The sequence below is a fragment of the Sarcophilus harrisii genome, chromosome 4, assembly GCF_902635505.1.
Source record: "Sarcophilus harrisii chromosome 4, mSarHar1.11, whole genome shotgun sequence".
Taxonomy (NCBI): Eukaryota; Metazoa; Chordata; class Mammalia; order Dasyuromorphia; family Dasyuridae; genus Sarcophilus; species Sarcophilus harrisii.
The window spans coordinates 423818334-423837586 of record NC_045429.1 but is presented as its reverse complement, the minus strand read 5'-3'; the positions used below and the strand labels follow the sequence as shown (position 1 = coordinate 423837586).

Genomic DNA, 19253 nt, shown 5'->3' with positions numbered 1-19253 from the left:
ACTCCTATGGTCTCCAGCAGCATCAATCACCTCCCTCCACCCCAGCATACCTCTAGAAACAAGGTTAGTAGCCAGTGCCTGCAGTCCCTGACACAAGAAGCCTGAGATGCAAAGTTCCCCTTCTATTTCAGGAGCAGAGCTAAAATTTGTGAAACAAAAATAGAGCAAAAAAGATGAATAAAAACACAACAAAAGGATCTGACCATTGAAAGTTATTAAGGTGACAAGGAAGAACAAGACACAAACTCAGAAGAGGATAACAATGTTAAACATCTATGAGCAAAATCCTAAAGAAAAACAGGAAGTGAGTGGTTTTAAGACAGAAAGCACTTGTTAGAAGAGCTCAAAAAGAAGCTTTAAAATTATATAAGAGAGGGAGAAGAAAAACTGGGAAAAGAAATGGAAGTGATGCAAGAGAATTATGAAAAAGGAGGCAACAGCTTGGAAAAAAGAAAATAACTCTTTTAAGAGTACAATTGGCCAAATGGAAAAAAAAGTACAAAAGCTAATCAAAGAAACAACACCTTAAAAATTTAAATTGGACATGTGGAAGCTAATGACTCTGTGAGATATCAAGAATCAATCAAATAATTCAAAAGATATTTTAAAATGAAAGAAAATGTAAAATCCCTCATGGGAAAAACAACTGACCTAGAAAATAGATCCAGGATAAATAATGTCAGAATTAAAAGAAAAATCTGCACAGCATCTTTCAATAAAATGTCTGGGGAAACTGTCCTGATGTGTTGGAACCAGAAGGCCAAATAGGCATTGAAAGAATTCACTGATCATCTCAGGAAAGAGATTCCAAGATAAAACTTTCAAGGAACATTAAATCCAAATTGCAGAACTATTGGGTCAAAGAAAAAATGCTACAAGTGGCAAAAAGAAACAATTCAAATATTGGGGAGCCACAATCAGGATTACAATTGCAACATTTAAAGATTAAAAGTCATGGAACATGATATTCCAGAGGGCAAAGAACCTAGGATTATAATCAAGAATCACTTACCTAGCAAAATTAAGCATAATTCATCATTGGTGGGGCAGAGGCCATAGTGGTGGTATGAGAATGGTCATTTAATGAAATAGAAGGATTTTAAGCCTTCATACAAGAAGACCAGAATTCAGTAAAAATTTCAATCTCCTATATCAAGACCCAAGCAAAGTATAAATAGGAAAAAAGAGAAAAGAAAACATAAGGAATTCAAGGGAGTTTTAAAACTGTTTACATCCTCCCATGGGAAGATGATACTTACAATTCTTAAACATATATCACTAAAGGCAGCTAGATAGTGCAGTGGACAGAGCACTGACCCTGGAATCAGGAGGATCTGAGTTCAAATCTCAATTCAGACACTTAACGCTTCTTAGATATGTGACGCCAGGCAAGTCACTTATCTCCAGTTGCCTTGCTAAAATAAATACATACATGTCTCTCTACCTATCTATCACTAAAAGTCACATACATAGACAGAGAGTATAGGTATAAGATAAATTTGAGGAATTTGGATACAAAAGGAAGAAAGAGATAGACTGAGGAAAATTATTTCACATGAAGCACTCCAGACAATGGAGTGAAAGATGGGAGGCTAGGCGATGGGCTTTGCTTGAAACTTACTCTCTTCAATATTGGCTCAAAATGAGAATAAGATATACAATCAGTTGAATATAGAAAACTATCTTAAGTCAACCAAAACATAAGGATGAAAGAAACTAGAAGTAAACAGAATATGAGAAAAGTTAAATATGACAGATCTTTCAGATCTTTGGGGAAAACTGAATGGGAACAGAAAGGAATATACCTTTTTCTCAGTAGCATATGTCACCTACACAAAAAGTGACTATATAATGGGGCATAAAAATTTCAAAATCAAATGTAGAAAGGCAGAAATATTAAATATATTCTTTTTGGATCATAATACAATAAAAATTGCATTCATCAAAGGGCAGTGGAAAGATTAAAAGTGAATTGGAAGTTAAATAATCTAATCCTAAAGAATAAGTGAGTCAAAGAACAAATCATAGAAGCAATCAGTAATTTCATTAAAGAGAATGACAACAATGACAAAACACACCAAAATTTATTTCTCTAAATTCTTACATCAACAAAATGGAAAAAAATACAGGTCAGTGATTTGGGCATGCAACTAAAAAAAAAAACTAGAAAAAGAAGAAACTCAAAGGTAAGATTACAAATACAATTTAAGTCTTTAAAAAAGTCTAAAAAAAAACTATTGAGCTAATAAATAGATCTATGATATATATCTAAATACATAAGCCATTGATAAATTCGATTTAAAAAGAAGAAAAGCAAATATTCAGAGTCAAAAATGCAAAGTGAAATCACCACCACTGAAGATGTTAAAGCAATCATTAGAAAATATTTTGCCCAGTTACATGCCAATAAATTTGATAATTTGAGCAAAATTTATGAATATTTACAAAAATATAAATTTCCTAGATTAACAGATCAAGAAATAGAATGTCTAAATAATCCCATTGGGGAGGGGGGCAGGAATTGAGCAGCCATTAATGAACTCCCTAGGAAAAAATCCCCAGGACCAGATGAATTTATGAGTGAATTCTGCCAAATATTTAAAGAATAAAAATATAAAATATTTGGAAAAATAGGGCAAAGAAGGAATTCTACCACACTTCTGTTATTATACACACATGATGCTGATACCTAAACCAGGAAGAGATAAAACAGAAAAAGAAAAATGTAGACCAATTTCTCTAATGAATATTAATGAAAAAAATTTGAACAAATTACCAGCAAAGGTTACAGCAATATATCACAAAGACTATATACTACCATCAGGGATTTATAACAGGAATGCAGAGTTGGTTCAATATTAGGAAAACTATGAATATAATTGACTATATCAAATAACAGAACCAAGGAAAACCATATGATATCTCAAAAGATGCTGAAAAGGCTTTTGACAAAATACAGCACTTATTCCTGTTAAAAACACTAGAGAGCATAGGATTAAAGGGAGCATTCTTTAAAATTATATGCGTAATAAATCAAAAGCCATTAGCAAGCATTATCTGTAATGGGGGAAAGTAGAAGCTTTCTCAATAAAGATTAAGGATGAAATAGGCATGCCTATTATCACCATTTTTATTCAATATAGTATTAGAAATGTTAGCTATGGCAATGAAAAGAAAGAGAAATAGAAGGACATAGAATAGGCAGTGAAGAAACAAAACTATCATTCTTTGCAGATGATGTGGTAGTATATTTAGAGAACCCTAAAGAATCAACTAACAAAACTCATTAACAAAATAATTAACAACTTTAACAAAGTTGCAGGTTATAAGATAAACCCACATAAATTATCAGCATTTGCAATAAGTATCCAATTAGTATTTGCAATTAATATATGCAATAAGAAATGATGAACAGGCAGATTTCAGAAAAACCTGAAAAGACTTGTAAAAACTGATGCAAAATGAAATGAGCAGAATCAGAAAAACATTTTATACAGTATTAGTACCATTAGGTAATGATCAGCCATGAATGACTCAACTCTTCTCATTAGCACAATGATCCAAGACAAAGGACTTACATCCAGAGAAAGTACTGATGGACACTGAATATAGATTGAAGCATACTTTTTCACTTACTTTGTTCATTTTTGTGTTTTTTATCCTCTTGATCTGTTTCTTCTTTCACAACTGTGACTAATATGGAAATATGTTTTACATATATAACCTATCTAAAATTACCAATGATTTTAGGAAGAGGGAAGGAAGAAAAAAATTGGAACTAAAAATCTTATAAAAATAAATGTTATAAATTGTCTTAACATGTAATTGGGGAAAAATAAATATAAACAAATGCTGATCTCAGTTTCCTAATCTATAAAATGGAGAAAATAATAATACCTAACTCCTGGGGTTATCGTGAGGATCATATGAGATAATTGTAAAGTGATTAACCCAGTGCCTGGCAAATAATATGTTATACAAATGTCAGTTGTTACTATTATTGTTAAAGTGATTTATAGGAGGAACTGCAAGAAGGCAGTGTCACAGTATGTGGAGTACAAAGAACCTGGATATGTAGGAAGAGTCTAGTTAATAAAAGGCTTTAAATGACAAGTAGAAGATTTTAATTTAATCCTGGAAGTAATAGTTAGCTACTAGAGTTTATTGACTCAGACTTCAGTGTTTAATTTCAAAGATTAAGGAAGAAATAATAGATGAGCATTAGCCCATTATTTTATTTTATTTATTTTACTTTTAAGGGACTTTTATAGAAGGCAACAACTAAACCACTGTGGCAAGATCCAAGAGAGCAGTAAGTAGAAAACTGATTCAAAGCAAGGATACCCAGACCTATGGTGACAGTGATAGTTCATTCATCAATGCCCCTGCAACCAAGAGAAACATCTCAAGTTTCTTTAGCACTAATAACCACCTATGATTTAATCACATCTCTCCATAAAGTTTTATAGAATTGGGATGGTCATGAACAGATGCTGATCTCTACCATCCCCATGACTCAGGGTTTAGTGCAGTCTGGTGACTGGGATTGGGGACAGGGGCTAAAAAGGTTTGTATGTCTTTGGGAGTGGATGGGTTGTCATGTGGAAGGAGTATAAGACATGGTCTATTTACTTTCAAAGGAAAGAAATGAAAGTTATGAATAGAAATTGTAAAGACTTAGACCTAGAAACATTTTCCTAAACATAGTAAAGTTACCCCAAAATGGGATGGGATTTCTGCAGGAGGTAGTAGATTCCCCATCAGTGGATGTCAGAGCAAAAGCTGAATAGCTGCTTGTTGGATGTATTTTCAAAAAGAAAGAAGGGAGAAAGGAGAGAGGGAGAACAGGTGAGAAAAGATATTTATTCAAATACAAATGGATTAAAAAATGGCTAAGGACTTTTCCAAATAAAGTCTGTTATTTTGTGAATTCATTATTTACTCCTTCCAACCTACTGCAACTTATCATTAACGTGTCCCTTAAGTCTGCCTGCCAGCATCTTTCCTCCCTTATGGCCACAACTTGAACCTCATTATCACTCACAACTGCTGTAGTTTCAAAATTTCAGAAAATTCCCTCTCCAATTATTTTTAGATATTCCTGAGACACAGTGGTAGCACCTGGCATAAGTCTGGGCAATGAAGAGCTGTGCTAAGACTTTCCAAGTCTAGAACCATGCAGATAGCTTGTAATCACCTGTCTTCATCAACAAAGTTCCTCTCATCCAGTGATTCCTATTTGACTCAATCCCAACTACCCAACATCCCATTCCAAGACTATTCATCCATTCTGCTATGCTTTCTGAAACTCTCAGTCTATAATTAACAAAATTCCTTTTGTTTTAGACCTCCTCTTCTCTTATTCCTTTCATATTTTGGTAATCACCAGGATCTGATGCCCCTTGAATGACACTATATATATATATCCCTGACCTTCCTTTCTAATACTGGTTTTACTTTCTCTAATACTTCCTGACCCCCAGACCATAATGAAGTCAGAATACTCTTGTCAGACTCTTCATTTACCATCATTACCCAGCAACTTTCCTCCCACTCCACAGCCTTGTGGTTATTATATACTGATTCTTAGAACATTTCCCCTTTTAAAAAAATAAGTTCAGTGCCTGGGTCATAGTCTCCCTTTTGACCCCAACTTTTAACTTCATGATATGGAACTTCAACTTATGTGTTGAAGTTGCTTCAAATACCCTAATTTCCTAGTTCCTCAGTCTTCTCCATTTCTATGATCTATTCATTAATTCCATTTCAGATTCATAGAGAAACGATCACATTCTTGATCTAGCTATCACCCACAAGTCTATTCCATATTGATGTTTATGTCAAATATTAGTAAGGAAAGGAAGCATTCTCATTTTATGTATTTTTTTATGGGAAAACATTCTAGAGTTTCTTCATCTTTATTATTTGGTCCATTAATTTTACTTTAAGTTGCTTGAAAATCTCCTGTAGGGAGGTAGGAAAGTAAGAAATGACAAATTCCTGTAAGAACTGACAAATATGACAAATACAGAGAAATGGAAATATTTACAAAATCTGTTACAGAGTGAAATAAAGTCAAGAAACAACACACAATTAGTACAACAATGTAAATGTATAGAGTAACCCTGAAACCATTAAAAATGAGTGTGGCAAAATTACAAAGAATGAGCATGGTCCCAAAGAAGAGCTATGAAGAAATGTACCCAGCCATTCTCTTGGTCAAAGTAGAAGGTCCAAGAGTATGGAGCATTGCATACATTTTTAGACTTTTTAAAATATGGATCACTTTTGCTGATGTTTTTGCTCTCATACAAATCCTCAAAATACTAAGTACACATCAAATAGGCAGGTCTTTATTTAATGCCATATTAAATGTAAATGATGCAAAGGACCTATTGGAACCTAAAAAAAAAAAATACAAAAAGCAAACCACCCCCCATCAACAATATATAAAACAGTAGCTCTCAAACTTTTGTTTTCATTATCTTTATCCTATCAAAAATTATTGAGGATCCATCCGAAGCGTTTTTGTTTATCTGGATTATATTTATAGACATTTACCATATTGGAAATAAAAACTATTTTTGAATTTGTAGACCCTCTAAAAAGGTTTCAGAGAGTCCCAGGATTCTCTAGACCATAGGATAAAGATACTGAAAACAAAAGTTTGAGAACCACTGCTCTAGACCATACTTTGAGAACCACTGATATAAAACATTCAAATTTTCTATTTTCATTTATTTAGATTCTCAAATAAATTTTGATTCACCCAAAAAAGCTTGTAATGGAATCTGGCAAATGGTAAGATCCTGGTTGACTTGATTAGATTCTAGTTTTCTATCAGCAATGTAGCTGTGGGCTACTTCATTAATTTTGTTGTGAGGGAAGAGGTGTGACTATTAAGTTGAATTAAGAAAAATCATCATTGATACAAGATTCTCCGGGTTACCCTCCCCATTCCATTTTTTCTTTCTTCATTCTTGAAAATAATTTGTTATTTTAATTATCAAATGATCTTAAAACTTTGATAGAATGAAACCATAAATCATCTGGATTTCTTTTTTAGTAGTTTCATGTCCCTTTGCACATTGTTTGAAAGTTTGTTCATTTTCATTTTCTAAGAATGGATTATTAAAAAAAAACTTTCTTACTTTTTATTAATTTCATTTCCTTTCTGACCTCTTTCTCTCCTTTCTTTCCTCATGCATTTCTTCCTCCATTTTCTCTCCTGTCTCCTCTTTTCTCTCCTTCTCTTCCTTTTTCCTTCTTTCCTTCCCACTTTTTCTTATTTAACTTATTATTATTCCCACTCAACTTATTTAATTATATTCACGTGGGCCCTGTTCCTGGCTTCTCCTGTTTTGACCTATTATCTTGTTGCCAGTCTTGACTCATCATCGATGCCATAAGATAGTATATGGCTCATGGAGAATCCTTAATTGTTTACATCATAAAGTCTGTCAAGTGGTAGGAAGGCAATCATATGGCAGATTTTAAATGATATTTTATTGCAAATATACTAGGATAAAAATGGTCTGAAAATGTAATGCAAAAAGTCAAAAGTTTGCAAGCATATTAAGAACTTATGTTAATTTCACAGATGAAAGAGAAGTATAGATACACTGCTTATTAGAAAACTTGATATTATAGAAATATAATGTGTGATGTATGAAATGTGTGATGTTTTAGACATATATTCCTCCCAAATATAAATATCACAGGACACTGTGTTAAGCATCTGCAAACTAGTAAGGGTCTTTCACCTTCAACTTTGTACTTTTATTTATTTATTTTTTTCTTTTTGCTGAGGTAATTGGGGTTAAGTGACTTGCCCAAGGTCACATAGTTAGGAAGTGTTAAGTGTCTGAGACCAGATTTGAACTGACTTCAGGGCTGGTGCTCTATATTATAATTATTTAACCCATTCTACTTTTCAAAAATTCTAAATATTATGAAGATTCTCTCTTTCTACCAACACATCAAGATTAAAGTGCTTCTTCATTAATGACTTACTATGAACTATGCTAAGGCAGAAGACATCAAAAGAAAGGCAAAACAAATCTCAATCCTTGCTCTAATTGAAGCTCACAATCTTGAAATTTTCTCTGTTATTTCCACCATAAGAATCATTTATATAGAAAAAGTTATATTGATTTAGACTAAATATTCTTAACCTCTTTATGGGCCATGGACCCCTCTCACAGTAAAGCCTTTGGACCCCTTTCTTAGTCAGTTAATAAACATTTCATTAAGCACTAAGAATGTGCCTTCTCCTAGATGCTGAGAACATAAAGATTTACCAAGGATGCAAAACAAAACAGTCCCTGTTCTCAGAAACCTTATGGTCTAATGAAAACAGTTATGCACAAACTATATACAGGATAAATTGGAAATGGTAAAAAAAAAAATAAAGAAATTAAGGAATATTGGGACAGGGTTCTTCTAGAAAGTAGGATTTTAGGTGGCTCATGAAAGGATCTAGAGAGGCTAGGAAGTGGAAATAAGGTGGTAAAGGAATTCAGGCATGAGTGATCTATGGCTACTGAAAATGACTTGGAAGATAGAGTGTCTTTCTCAAGGGACAATAAGAAGTATTACTGGGTCACTGGCATCAGGTGTGGAGGAGGGGAAAATTTTACATGACCATTTAAAAGGAATAGAAAGTTATGTATATCTGCAGTTTCATGTGAAATCATCTTTTTCTATTATAATGTGTTATGGAAATACTGGTTTTAATCCACAAATTAAAAAGAAAACAAAACAAAACTGTTAAAGGTAAGCAGGAGCAGCTTTTGAAGGGCTCTGAATAATAGAATATTTTATATGTGATCCTTGAGATAACACAGAGCCACTGTATCATTTTGAGTAGGGGGATGACATGGTCTTTAGGAAAATCACTTTGACATCTGCATGAAAGATGAACTCGAGTAGTAAGAGATCAATAGCAGTCCACACATAAGACGATAAAGGTCTGGTATCAGTATGTTGGTATCTGGTGCCAACACCAGAACTGGTATCAGAGGAGAGAATGAATGTATTAAAAAGATAATATGATGAGAACATCTCCAGCCATGGCAACAGATTGGACATAAGGAGTCATAGGTAACATCCAAATTGTGATCCTGCATAACCAGGAGGATCCTCAATAATAAAGAGAAGTTAGGGAGAAAGAATGATATGGGGGAAGCTGAATTCAGTTTTAGACATATTGAGTTTAAGATGGCTATGGGACATCCAGTTCATGCTGTCCAATGGATACTTGGAGATTTTAGACTGGAAGTCAACAGAGAAATTTAGTGTGAGAAAAATAGATTTGAATATCATGATCAGAGAGAGGATAGTTGAATCTATAGAAGCTGACAAAATTACCAAGTGAAATAGTGTAGAGAGGAAAAAGAGGATCCAGAGCAGAACCCTGGGGGAGCATCCAAGGGTAGGACATGAACTAAAAAATGATTTATTAAAGGAGAAGGAATGATCACATAGGTGGGGGGAGTACTAGGAGAAGATAATGTCAGGAAATACTGGAAAGATGAAAGCATTAAAGGGCGAAAAGGGTGATTGACAGTGGCAAAAGCTGTAGATGAGGGCAGAGGATTCCACAATTAGGGGATCATTCAGTTTCAGTTGAATGATGAAGTCACAAGGTAGATTCTAGAGAATTTAGAAAGAGTGAAAGGAAAGGAAATGGAGGCATTGATTTTAAATGGCTTTTCTCAAGCAATTTAGTCCCCCCAAAAGGAGAAATATGATACATAGATTATAGAGGGTTTTTGCAGACAAAAAGAAATGGCATATGTTTCTAAGAACAACTAGATAAGTAAAGCTTGAAAATAAAAATGACAAAATAAAATTAAATTAAAATTAAAATGAGGGAACAAAAGGGAGAGTGTGATGGCAAAGAATAAATTTTTAAATGCATAAAATACATAGGATTACAAAGGAAACCAATTATATTGAAAATACAGTTAATAAATTTTTAAAAAGCAATTTCATGGACCCCAGGTTAAGGAATGATTTGAACACTGGAACCACGGGGTAAAATAAACCCTTCACATAATTTTTTTAAGGCAACTTTGACTTCCTTGTTTCTCAGACTGTAGATGATAGGATTTAACATGGGGGTAACAATACAGAAGAGCACAGAGACCAAGATATCCACATCCAGGGAGTAACCTGAGCTGGGCTGATCATAATTGATATTGGCAGTTCCATAGTATATGACCACCACAGTGAGGTGAGAGGCACAGGTGGAGAAGGCTTTTTGACGCCCTTGAGCAGAGTGGATTTTCAAAATGGCAGAGATAATGAGGATATAGGAGACAGCAGTGAAGATGCAGGGGCTCAGACCAATGATGGCACTGGCCACATAGACAGCCACTTCATTGATTGAAGTGTCTGAGCAGGAGAGCTTCAGGAGTAGGGGGATATCACAGAGAAAATGGTTGATCTGGTTGGGACCACACAAAGTGAGAGTTGCTGTCAGCACTGTGTGGGTCAGAGAGTCCACTAACCCACACAACCAGGACCCAGCTACTAAGTAGCCACAGACCCTCTTGCTCATGAGAACCGGGTAGCGTAATGGATGGCAAATGGCTATAAACCTGTCATAAGCCATAGCAGCCAACAAGACACACTCAGAGCCTGCAAAAATGATAAGGAAAAAGATTTGGGCCAGGCAACCTTCATAGGAAATGGTCTTCTTCTCTCGGAAAAAATTCACCAGCATATTAGGGATAGTGGTAGAGGTATAACAGATATCCAGGAAGGACAAGTTGCTGAGGAAATAGTACATAGGGGTGTGAAGAACAGGATTGATTCTGATTGCTGCTAATATGAGAAGGTTACCCAGAAGAGTTACCAGATACACAACTAAAAATATCAGGAAGAACAATCCATGCAGTTCTGGGTGGTTGGAAAACCCCAGGAAGATGAATTCAGTGACAACTGTTTGGTTTCCCTTTTCTTCAATGTCCTTCAGAGCTGCAATGAAAATAGAAGCTATCACTGTTTGTAGGAGGAGAGAGTTAACCTCTTCCCCTATTTCATCCTCCTTTCTTACATTATTGGCTCAGGAATCAATGGGAAGTACTTAACCCAGGACAGAGAGAGCATAGGAAGGACAAAGATGGACAAACACATATTCATATGAATACCAAAGGACTGCCACCCAAGGGAGGAACCTTACCTTGACTGGAACTTTCAGTTCATGAATTTAGCATTCTCTTTCACTAGATTGCTTCACTGCTATTCTTTTACCTCTCTGTAGTAAGCTAAAATTAACTGCTATTTTTTACAAAAACCCTGTATGTTTGACATTCATTCATTTAGTCAATAAATATTTACTAAATGCCTACTATGTGCTAGATACTGTGCGAAGCACTGAGGATACAAATATATATAAAAAAAAACAGTAAGTCAAATCATACTGCTTTCTTTCTTGACCCAAGGATAAAGAGCTAGGTCAAATTTCAGGGCAGGTCTACCTGACTCCAAGCTACCACTCTAACCTGTAGGTTATCTAACTGTTTTAGGCAGGTCACAGCCTTCCAGGCCTGCCTGAGTAAAGCCCCAATGTCACATGAATATGTGGTTTGCATTATGGGAGCATGAGAAATCAGAGCCAACACACACATTTCCCATTACATTATCACATTCCCCATAAATCTCTTCTCAAGGCCAGTCTTTTCAAAACTCATTTTCATTGGGGAAGCACTTTGGCAGTGGTTCTCCTCAATATCTTTATACTGTTAAAAATTATTGAGATCTGTCCAAAGAGTTTTTGTTTATATAGTTATATATTTATAGATATTTACCATGTTAGAAATAAAAACTAACTGTGAATTTTTATATCCTCTGAAAGGATTTCAGAGACTCTCGGGATTCTCTGGACCATATTTTGAGAACCACAGCTCTGAGGGACGGGGTAGGGTTAGTCATAAGACTAAGAAAAGATGATCTGAGGTGGAAGAGACATTAGAACAGAAAGTAGGAGAGGGAAGCAAAGTGAGAAATTAAGGAAGTGAATTATAAACTTTACCTCCTTGGCAACTTTTGCCCAGAATTGGCTGTCTATATGTATTAAGTCAAACTGCATCAGGGCTAATTTTTTTAACCAGCATATCAAATGAAATCAAAATAAAACCCTTCAAAATAATCACCTTGAGTTCTGACAAAGGCCTCATTTCCAAAATATATAGAGAATTGACTCTAATTTATAAGAAATCAAGCCATTCTCCAATTGATAAATGGTCAAAGGATATGAACAATTTTCAGATGAAGAAATTAAAACTATTTCTAGTCATATAAAAATGTGCTCTAAATCACTATTGATCAGAGAAATACAAATGAAGAAAACTCTGAGATATTATTACACACCTCTCAGATGGGCTAGGATGACAGGAAAAGATAATGGTGAATGTTGGAGGGGATGTGGGAAAACTGGGACACTGATGCATTGTTGGTGGAGTTGTGAACAGATCCAACCATACTGGAGAGCAATCTGGAATTATGCTCAAAAAGTTATCAAACTGTGCATACCTTTTGATTCAGCAGTGTTATTACTGGGCTTATATCCCAAAGAGAGCTTAAAGAAGGGACAGGGACCTGTATGTGCAAGAATGTTTGTGGCAGCCCTGTTTGTAGTGGCTAGAAACTGGAAAGTGAATGGATGCCCATCAATTGGAGAATGGCTGAATAAATTGTGGTATATGAATGTTATGGAATATTATTGTTCTGTAAAAAATGACCAGCAGGGTGAATACAGAGAGGCTTGGAGAGACTTACATGAACTGATGCTGAGTAAAATGAGCAGGACCAGGAGATTATTATATACTTCAACAACAATACTATATGACAATCAATTCTAATGGATGTGGCTCTCTTCAACAATGAGATGAATGAGCCAAACCAGTTCCATTTGTTCAATAATGAATAGAACCAGCTATACCCAGCAAAAGAACTCTGGGAAATGAATGTGAACCACTACATAGCATTTCCAATCCCTCTGTTTTTGTCCACTTGCATTTATGATTTCCTTCACAGGTTAATTATTCATTATTTTAAAGTCCGATTCTTCTTGCGCATTAAAATAATTGTATGGATATGTATACATATATTGTATTTAATATATACTTTAACATATATAACATGTATTAGTCAACCTGCCATCTGGGGGAAGGGGTGGGGGGAAGGAAGGGAAAATTTGGAACAAAAGGTTTTGCAAGGGTCAATGCTGAAAAATTACCCATGCATATATCTTCTAAATAAAAAGCTATAATTAAAAAAAAGCAAGTTAAAAAAATAGTCATCTTAAGAATCTTTAGGTTTACATAGTGTATGGTGTAGTATAGAATGGTATATTATAGTATAGTATGGTATGGTATGGTATGGTATAGTATAATATATTATAATTTATATATTCTTTATATTTTGAGGTATCTTTATGATGCAATGGATAAAATGCTGGGGCTAAAATCAGGAGGGTCTGAATTCAAATTTGGATTTGGAAACTTTCTAACTATGTGACCCTGGATAAGTCTGGGAAAAAGCAAAGATCATTCATAAGTGATTAGGTTGAATTACAAAAGAATGAGATTGATTTTCTTGCATGGCTCATAAATGGCTTTGAAGGGAATGAAACCAGGTATCCCTTTGAACCACAGTGCCAAGAATCCTCAGACATCCCTGATTGGGGATGTGTACACATTCCTGTGTCCTTGCACCAGTCCAGGTGACTTTAGTGTTCTATGCTCATGATCTCCTTTCACCAGAGTGAGTAATGGAATATCATGAGTTTTATACTTGTGCTTCTTCAATGGACTTCACGAGATTTTATCCTGTAGAAAGGAAATTGTTTTATGACAAATAAAATGCAATTGTCAAGGTAATGCAGCCCTGATCAGTGCAATATTCCATTTACCTCATCTGAAATGAACTCAAACTTTAGATCTATCAGAATTGTTAGAGAGGACTGACCTTTGTCCATTGTTCAGAGTGGATCATCCACTGCTGGAAACAAATTTATCTTCATCCCACCTGGATCTGAAAGAAGCCAAAGCCAGGTTAGCTCACAGATGAGGCAGGACAGAAGCTGTGCTGTGATTATAAAGGTGGTTCTAAAGCTTTTTAAACTAGTGACCTCTTTGTACTTCTAGAGAATCTAAGAACATAGGAATAGTCTACACTGGGTCCAACTAATGACCCATTTAGCCCAAATCCTGTTGACAATAGACACCCTAAATGAAAGTATTATAGGAGAACATTTTGTCTACTCTAATTTCAGTTTAAGAATTGATCATTAGCTTCATCTGGTTCTCCTAAAAAGGGAAGTTATAGTCCTAATCACACTACATATGGAGAATGGTTCAGGACATTTCCTTTTAGTGAGGTTTCTAGAAGCCTACATTTAGAACCTGAAGAGACCTGGAGACCTTCAAGTCTAATTCCCTCATTTTATGAAAGAGGAAATTGGGATTCAGAGATGTCATGCAATGCAGCATGAACCCTCTGACTCCAAAATCAGTCCCTTTTCCAAAACTCCATGCTGCTTCTTCAAGCTTTGGCTTCAGAGCTATCACATTGTCTTAGTTTTCCTTTTTAAACCACTCTTTCTGTGTCCTTTATAGTCTTCTGAAGGAAGATATCCCTTAAAGATCTGGCTTTGATTCACTTCTCTTCTCTCTTTACTCTCTTTATCTTGAAAATCTCATTTAATCCTTTGACTTCAACTATGTCTATGCAAGTGACCCTGAAACCTATATCTGGAATCCTGAATCTAAAGGAATAAGTTCCTCCAAAGAAGTGAAAGAGGGAACAATAGACTAGGATGCAAATATGCTGGAGGGAATGACAATCTTGAAAAAGAAGCAAAAACCAATAACATTAAGAGATATGTTGGCAAGGTATACGAGTTGCATGTAAGTAAAACACACTGATCTAAAAGACAAGATTGAAGAGACAACTTAAGGATCATAGGCCACCCTGAAAAATATGACTACCCAAAAAACCTGGAACATTATTATGCAACGAATAATGCCCCCATAACTTTTGAATACAGAAAACAAAGCACTAATTGCAGGAATCCCTAAATCACCTGCAGAAAACAATAACAAAAATCCTAGGCTTCAAACTCTTAAGATATATGATGGGAAAAATTCATAATTCCAATGACAAGCAACAAATTCTGAAATCTACCAAGAAAAATACCTACCTTAGGGTAGAACCTTACTCTGGTTCATCCTGTATACCCCATCACTGATGTTGTATGTACTCTTTACTTCATGTTCCTTCTTAGAGGACACAGACCTCCATTCCCATGTTCTCTTCTGAAGGATTTTAGAAAAGCTATCCTTTCTAACAGAACTTCTGTTGCTTGATACTTTCCCTTATCAAGGAGTCTTGTTTTCAGGTAATCTGGCCTTTTTTTTCACTCTTTGTCCTCTGAATTTTCCACCACTTTTAATTCAATCTTTCTAATTGGATATATATATATATATATATATATATATATATATATATATTTGTTTATTGGATATATTGTCTTTGGTTTTATAGACAAGGCAACTAGGTGTCACAAAGGAGAGTCAGGAAGATTGGAGTTCAAATCCAACCTCAGACACTTATTTGCTATATGAACTTGGTCAAGTTGATTCTCTTTATTTCCTCAGGTTTTTCAACTGTAATATGGGGATAATAATAGCACTTACCCTTGGAGAGTGGCTTTAAGGATGAAATGAGATAATGTTTGTAAAATGTTTAGCACAGTGCTTGGCACACAGCAGGAACTACAGAAACATTAGCTATTTATTATTATTATTATTATTACTATAGCTCTCACATTCTTGTAGTTCTCTTTTCTTTCTAACCACTTCTATTGTGTCCTCTATAGATCTCTGAAGAAAAGTATTCCTAAAGGATTTGTTCTCTGAACCTTTTATATGTAGACTTGACCTCCTATCTAACGTTGAGACATAATTCTAAAAACATCTTCTTTTGATGATTCTAGTCTCTCTGACTACCATCTCATCTGTCTCCTCTCCTAAATTTCTTAGAAAAGTTACTTATGCCCATGCTTCCATTTCTAGATTTTTCTAAGATAAGTGTATGTCACCCTCACACTTCAAATACAACACATCCCAAACCAAGAAAATGCTCCATCTCTCTCTCCCCCCCCCCTCTTTCTCTCTCTTCTTTCCTCCCTCTCTCTTTCTCTCTTCTCTCTTCCCTCTCTCTTTCCCTCACTTTTTCCCCTTCCCTCTCTCCCCCCTCTATCTTTCGCTCTCTCCCCCACCCTTTTTCTCATCCCTATTTCTCTTGTTTTTTCCCTCTTTCTCTCCCCATTTAAAAAAAACACTTTTTCCTATTTGCAGCGCTCCTATTCGCTTGTTAGTAATAATAGCTAACATTTATAGAACATTTACTACATGCTAGGTATTGGGCTAAGTACCTTAAAGTTATTATTTCATTTGATCCTCCCAACAATTTTGAGAAAATAGGAGTCACACAACTAGTAAATGTCTGAGTCCAAATTTGGACTCAGGTCTTGGTGACTCCGGACCTGGTACTATCACTGTACCACTGACTTTTTTAAGAGATACCTTCTAAACTGTTGAGGAGGAAATGATACTCTGCAGAAGGGCTTTTCAGCTTTTTGTATCTATTGATCATTCTTCAGATTATAAAGGAATGGTCAGGTTCCTCATAAATTATAGGATCTGATTTAGAACTGAAAGAGACCTTAGAAATCACCTAACTCAACCCCTACCTTTTTCAGATGAGGAAACAGGCTGACTGAGTGCTCTGCCCCAGATCACAAAGGTAGTAATCGACTAGCTCAATTTCAAGCCCCAGTAGTTTGATTCCTGATCAGAACAACATGCTGTGGATAAGATGTTTTAGGATGGATGCAGGCAGGAGTGGGAGGAGCACTTGACCTTGAGAATGAACATTTGGGTTCCAGTCTTCCACTTAAGGACCAAGTGACCTTGCACATAATTTTCATCCCTTTGGGTCTGGATTTCCTTATATAAAATAAAGGGGAGATTGGATGGTTCATGCCAATCCAAACATTTCTTTGGTTCTTTGGCATTCTCTTGTTAAGGGACACATTCTCTTTTCTATATTCCGGTATCTCAAATTGTCACCAGAAATGGTTCAGTTGCCACCAGACTATGGAAGTTCTCCTGATGAGATCTAGGATATTAAAATTAGTGTGCAAGCATGGTTAGAGAAGGAGACCAAGGTAGTCCCACATCCAAAAAGCATTATCTGGTGGCAACTGAACTGTCTCTGGATAACATATATAAAATAATTGTATTCTTTCCTACTTTTTTTTTTTTTGGAACCAAATCCTGTATATTCCTCCTCTAAAATATCTCTCACATTTTCCCCTTTTCATTCTCCCTATTGTTCCCCCTATTTCCACTGCTCCTACTGGCCCTCATCACCAAGTACGTTGGTTATTCTAGAAGCCTTAAAGCAGGTCTCCCCTTGTTCCAGGATCTCTCCAAAGCAGTCTTCCTGCTGGTTCAGTCTCATCTTTTTAATGCATCGATCTAGTGATACCATCACTCTGCTCTGCCATCTATAATAGCAATACAAGAGTATTTTGTTGAATTGACTGATTTTTTTTTTCAATTAAATTAACCAGATGTTTTTACCTTACATAATCCCTGCTGAAAATAAATTTGATGACCTCATTACTCTTGAGTTTCAACTATGTGTGAGAATATTCTTTGTAATCAGATTCTTTAGGCTAAAGAATTAAATTATTTTAGAAAACTCAGAAAAAATTAAGAAGTTTTATGAAAAGATGACTTACCTCTTTTGCTTTGGAATTTTCTCCTTTAAAAAAATGGAAGAAAATAAATGAAGGAAATTAGATGTAAAACACAAAGGAGAGACTGGGGTTTCTTGAATGGGAAGAAAATTAATTTCATGAGCATAACACTGAAAGGCTTCTGTTTTAATCTTGAGAACAGAAATGGAATCAGCACCTGGCAGTGAACTTTGATTGGATTTTGAGGTCCTCTGTTAACTGTTCTAACTTCATCTCCGGGATTGTATGTGTGTGAGATGAGGGACATGAGTTTGATGAATTCCAAGTTATAAACCAGGTTATTTCCTATTAACCTGGTCAATCCCTAGAGACCAGAACAGGCTTTAGTCCCTGAAGTTATTTTCCTGAAGCTCTGAACTAGCTCCTCCTGAGTGCCTTAAGAAACAAGGCTTTACTTTTTCCCTGAGGGTTGTAGGCTCATAGAATGTTTGAGCACAATGGGACCCTGAAAATTATGTCTTTGAAGCATTTCTGGACTTATCTTCTTATCAACATTTCTGATCTTTCTTTACTTTGTTATCCAGCATATTAAACTTCAATTCACTAAATATTTATTGTCTACTATCTACATTATACTGTATTAGACACTGACAGAGGGGCCTATAAGCCTTCATGGAGCTTATAGTCTAGTCAGTATATGTACACATAGCACCTTGGGCTCTCCTTTGCCTATGAACACCCAAAACTTTGAGGTTGGAGCCGTAGCATGAATGTGAAACAACATTCACTCAAAATCAGAGTTCATGATCTTTTACTGATATGTTTGTTTTATGAGCTAATCAGAGGAAATACTAGTTCAAAGCAAACTCAACAGCACAGCAAAATCTCTCTCATAAGTGGGAAAGAAGGCGTGACTGGAAGGGCAGATAGGTAAAGCACATGCATTTAGAGAAGACACAAAGGGAGTATTCATGGGTGAAAAAGACATGGCAAGGACAAATGGAGCATCTGACGCTGCTATGAAATGTCCCTGATACCCTGTGATGATGTCTCTGGAAAGGCTGCTTTATTCCCTGAGCTGGGGGACTCATCTGCTTGGTTTTAGGAGGCCTCTGCTGCTCTCTGTTAATTTTGTGGCCTTTTGGAGGGACTATGCTGCCCCTTCTTGCTGGGAGAAAGTTCATAGCTCCATAGGCTAGAGTCAACAAGGAGCCAGCAGACACCCTCAGGCTGAGATTGTTGGTCTTTTAACTTCATTGTTTAGTCTCATTTGTGAAATCAAGGTCAGGATAGCTTTTAACACTGTCATTCCCCATTTGTGAATTTTACTTTCTTTCCTTCCTACTTTTGGGAAGCTATATAAGTTGCAATTGCTTTATCTCTCTTCTTTGTGTTTGTATGTATTTATTTTTTGTTCTCTTATTCTTTAAGCTATATTCTAGTTTTGAGGCATCCTGATCAAATATGATATAAG

General features: G+C 35.5%; 1 protein-coding gene across 1 annotated transcript; it reads right to left on the bottom strand.

Moving 5' to 3' along the window:
* Nucleotides 1–10006: 10006 nt before the first annotated feature.
* LOC116423648 (olfactory receptor 5V1-like) lies at nt 10007–13987 on the bottom strand. The gene is made up of 2 exons (XM_031968717.1): nt 13978–13987; nt 10007–10983 (listed from the first exon to the last, which is right to left on the bottom strand). The coding sequence occupies exons 1-2, from the start codon at nt 13985–13987 to the stop codon at nt 10007–10009; spliced, it is 987 nt and encodes a 328-aa protein (XP_031824577.1).
* Between the last annotated feature and the right edge of the window lie 5266 nt (nt 13988–19253).